This window comes from Lycium barbarum, chromosome 2, assembly GCF_019175385.1.
Source record: "Lycium barbarum isolate Lr01 chromosome 2, ASM1917538v2, whole genome shotgun sequence".
Classification (NCBI taxonomy): Eukaryota; Viridiplantae; Streptophyta; class Magnoliopsida; order Solanales; family Solanaceae; genus Lycium; species Lycium barbarum.
Genome location: NC_083338.1, coordinates 67,470,890 through 67,475,356, shown reverse-complemented (window position 1 = coordinate 67,475,356; position 4,467 = coordinate 67,470,890). Strand labels below are relative to the sequence as shown.

General features: G+C 37.9%; 1 protein-coding gene across 1 annotated transcript; it reads left to right on the top strand.

The window, feature by feature from the left end:
- The first annotated feature begins 944 nt into the window (after positions 1 to 944).
- On the top strand, positions 945 to 1,940 carry LOC132628625 (uncharacterized). Its single transcript, XM_060344391.1, has one exon. The coding sequence runs from the start codon at positions 945 to 947 to the stop codon at positions 1,938 to 1,940; it is 996 nt and encodes a 331-aa protein (XP_060200374.1).
- The last annotated feature ends 2,527 nt before the right edge of the window (positions 1,941 to 4,467 follow it).

Sequence of the window (4,467 nt, the reverse complement as noted above, 5' to 3'; positions counted from 1 at the left end):
ATTGAAAATGTTTTGCTCACACAAGAAATTGTCACAAATATTAGGTAGAGGGGCAAACCAGCTAATGTGGTCCTAAAGCTAGATATGGAAAAGGCATATGATAGAGTTTTTTGACAAAAGTGCTAAATCAGATGGGATTTTCAGGAGGGTTCATTGATAGAATATGGAGACTGATAGCAAACAACTGGTATTCAATTTTGTTTAATGGCAAAGCTAGAGGTTTCTTTCATTCTACAAGGGGAGTCAAACAAGGTGACCCTTTGTCACCAGCTTTGTTTATATTGACAGTAGAAGTGCTATAAAGGGTATTGAACTTATTGCATGACAACAGTTTGTATGTGGGGTATGACTTGCCTAAATGGAGTGCCAACATCAATCATCTTGCATATGCAGATGATACCATAATATTTGCATCTGCTGAGAGGAATTCCTTACAAATGATCATTGAAATCCTCAGAGACTATGAAGCTATATCTTGTAAGAAGCTTAAACCAACAAGGGTACAATGAAAGGGTGGTTCAAGAGTATGGAAAAAGATGTTGGAAGCCAGGGATCAAATGGTTCACTTTATTTTGTGGGAACCTAGAAGTGGTTCATGTGATATCTGGGAAGATAACTAGACTAGGTTGGGGCCTCTCAGGGATGTTTCAAGATCAGATCACAATTTAGAAGAGGTGGCTGAACTCATGAACTCAGAAGGTTGGGACTTCCAAAAGATGATTGCAGTGTTACCAGACCAGGTGGTGAATCATGTTAAGTCTGAACTGAGCATAATGGGGCAATCAAAAGATGCAGATGTACCATGGTGGTCCTTAACTAATTCTGGTAAATTTACAGTGACCAGTGCATGGAACTTAATGAGGCAGTAGGAGAAAAAGTCATTGAATTATCAAAGAATATGGAGAAAAGAAGTGTCATTCAAAATTTCATTCTTTTTATGGAGGATGTGGAAAGCTAAACTCCCAGTGGATGATGTACTCAAAAGAATGAATATTTCCATTGTATCAAGATGCAGATGTTGTCTAAATTCACATTCAGAGGAAACACTGCAACATCTTTTCTTAACTGGTAATTGTGCAGCAGAAGTGTGGAATTACTATACCACAGCAGCAGGTATCATAGACCCTCTAATACAGTTACATCAAGCAGTGCAAAAATGGTGGAATATGAAGTGTGTAGGTAAGTTAAAACTAGTTTTTGAAGCAATGCCATCATTCATCTGTTGGCAGTTGTGGAAGAGAAGAAATGCACTGATGAATGGGGCACAGATGAGTAAGAGTAAAGTTATCTACTGCATCAATCAGAACATTCACAAACTGATAAGTAGTCTATATCCATGGTTGAAGAATGTTCCACATACTTGGCCTCAGATGGTACAGCTTTTAGAAGGACTCAATCCTAGATCAGGAAGTCAAATGGTACAATGGAGATTCCTAAGTACAGGGTGGTATGGTGCATCCAGGGGTAATCCAGGCCAAAGTTCAGCTGCATTTTGCATTAGAGATGAAATAGGTGATCTGATTCATGCTGCTGCTAGAAGATTAAGCAACACAACAAATATATATGCAGAAGTAACTACAATTCATGATGGTCTGCAATATTGTGTTAATAACCATATGCTACCTGTGATCATGGAAACTGACTCTCTAGCTATGGTGAACATCATTCAAGGAGACAGGGAAACTCCTTGGAAAGTTAGTATGGAGGTGCAAAATATTAAAGAATGGAGAAAGAGAGGACAAGTCCAGTTTGTCCATGTCAAGAGGGAGGGCAATACAATGGCAGATTGTTTAGCTAACAGTGTGCTCAATTGTACAGGTGCATTAGAAGTTAACAATTTCCAAGAGCTCACACCTACAGGGAAAATATTGCTAAATATGGATAAATCCATGATTCCTAACTTCATATTCAAAACATACAAGGAAAGGGAACCAGATTGAAGAAGGATTTTGCACTCCATTTCTAGTTCACTACTTCCTTAGACTGTAATATGACTAGTAACTACTAAAACTGGCCTAGCTAGATAGTGGTATTAGTAGTACTACTGCTCATTCTTCTAGCAAGTTTGGATTAGAAGTTTACAACAACCATGTTATGGTCAATATAGGTAGTGATTTGGATACTTCCGGGATACACAGGACTATGGTTAGCAGCAGTTTGCATATGCAGCCTTACTCTTGTTTGAATGATCATGGGGTCTAATAACATAGCACCTGGTGAGAGCTTTGAGGTGTTTGATAGTGTTATCATCCCAGAAAAACAGATCATACAACATGAGCATCCAGTTTGCAACACTATGATCCTGATTACAATTTCTGTAGCTTAGAGTAGCTCTTCTCTAGTTTTTTGCTTTATTCTTCTTCTTTCCTATTTATGTACATGCTTTGATTTTGGAATAAAACACCACTAGCATCTAGCTAGGTGGTCTTAAATTTTTTTTAAAAAAAAAAGCATAAAAGAAAGATAATTAAATTCATTCTGACATAGTCAAGGAATTGTGGACACTTGCTGATCTAGCATAAGAATTAACATTACTAAGTCATAAATTCTTCAGAAAAGGATAAAAAAATATCCTGGACTATCTCAAAAGGTCTAAATATATCCTTCATCCACCTATTTTGGTAAAGATACCCTTTTCTCACCTTTTTGACTGTTACGACCCAATCGGAGGGCCATAACGGGCACCCGGAACTAACCCACCGGGCACCTCTCATCGTACATTCACATTCATATCTAGGTGAGCCACGTGGCCTATTTACAATTCTATGCCTCAATAATACCATTTCCGACGGGTAAAACACTTTTATATATCAGCGTCAACAAATATGCCCATACACATATACACAAACCCACAAGGCCAACAAAATAATATACCAAAACATGAGCCAACAAGGCAAAAGACATCTACTATACATGACTGTCTACGAGCCTCTAAGAAGAGTATGAATATCATCATAAGGACGGGACAGGGCCCAGCTATGCCCATATGTATATACCCAAAATAATAGTACCAACAGCAGCAGCTCCGAATCAAATGGAGCTCCTCTATGCAGTCTCTGAACAAGCAGTCTATGGATCAAGTCTATCTCCTTGTCCACCTGCGGGCATGATGCAGCGTCCACAAACAAAGGATGTCAGTACGAATAATATACTGAGTATGTAAAGCATAATCAATAACATAATGGAAGCATAAGGAATAACATAAGATAAAAGAGTCATAGGAGGATAAAGTCATTTATGCCTCTAGCGTTGTTCATCCTATTGACTTGCCCTCTTTCTAATGGGAACCTTCCATTTCATACATTTATACTTATAGTAGTACCATACCTGACCATAGAGGTTCGGTGACTCACATACCCATCCATTACAAGACTCGGTATTATACATATCTGACCCTACCAAGGCTCAGTGTTATCCGTACCCAACTGCAGTTGTGCACGCGCGATAGATATCATACCCGACCATATAAGCTCGGTGTTCTTAGTAGTCATACTTTAATATATAAATATGTATACATAGGAGTACATAAATGTCCTCAACATCATCATCGTCATCATCATTTTCATTATATCCTTCCTCAGAGAATCAACTATCATAGGATGGGACCAATGGCATCATGAGATTTATCAATGATTATGAGCCTTAGCGATTCTAGCAATGAAGTCATCTTGGAAGACAATATGGAATTCACATGATGGTATACAACGATGGGATCATGCCTTAAGAAAGAAGAGTTATCCTTACATACGTCTTTGTATTCTTAACTACTTAGCGTTCACCGCCCAAGCTTGAGAAATCTACATTTAAAAGGATTCATACCATGGTTAAGTCTTAAAGACACTCTTGACTTCACACTAGAGCAATTCATGAGCTAAAAAAAATTGGGAAGCATTTCTCCTATTTCGTCGGCTTCTATCATATTGCGAAACAACTCCCAAACAACTATAACAACTTCCACAATATCATAATCAAGTAGTTATATTCCATTAAGTTTCAAAATTCATACTCGTGTTCAACTTATAATAAAAACTTCACACCAACCCTTTGCACATTTTCATAAAACGCTTCCTCATTACCATTATTACCTTCCATAACAAGATCATATCCATATCATACTAAGAATCATGACTCAAGTTAGCTTACTACTCAAAAACATCATGAAAACTACATTTAAACCTCATCTTCTACTTTCTCCTTTTACCCAAGTTGTTCAACAACTAAACATTCTTGATAACATGTAATAAGCATGAAAACTAACCTGCCGGTACAACTCTAGAAGGATGTCTAATGTACTTACGAAGCATCGATACATGGAAAACCGGATGGACTGACTCCAAATCTGAAGGTAGATCTAATTCATAAGCCACATGGCCTACCTTGCCTACAATCTCATAAGGTCTAATATACCGAGGACTAGGCTTGGTATTTTTGCCAAATCTCCTAACGCCCTTCATTGGCGACATCTTC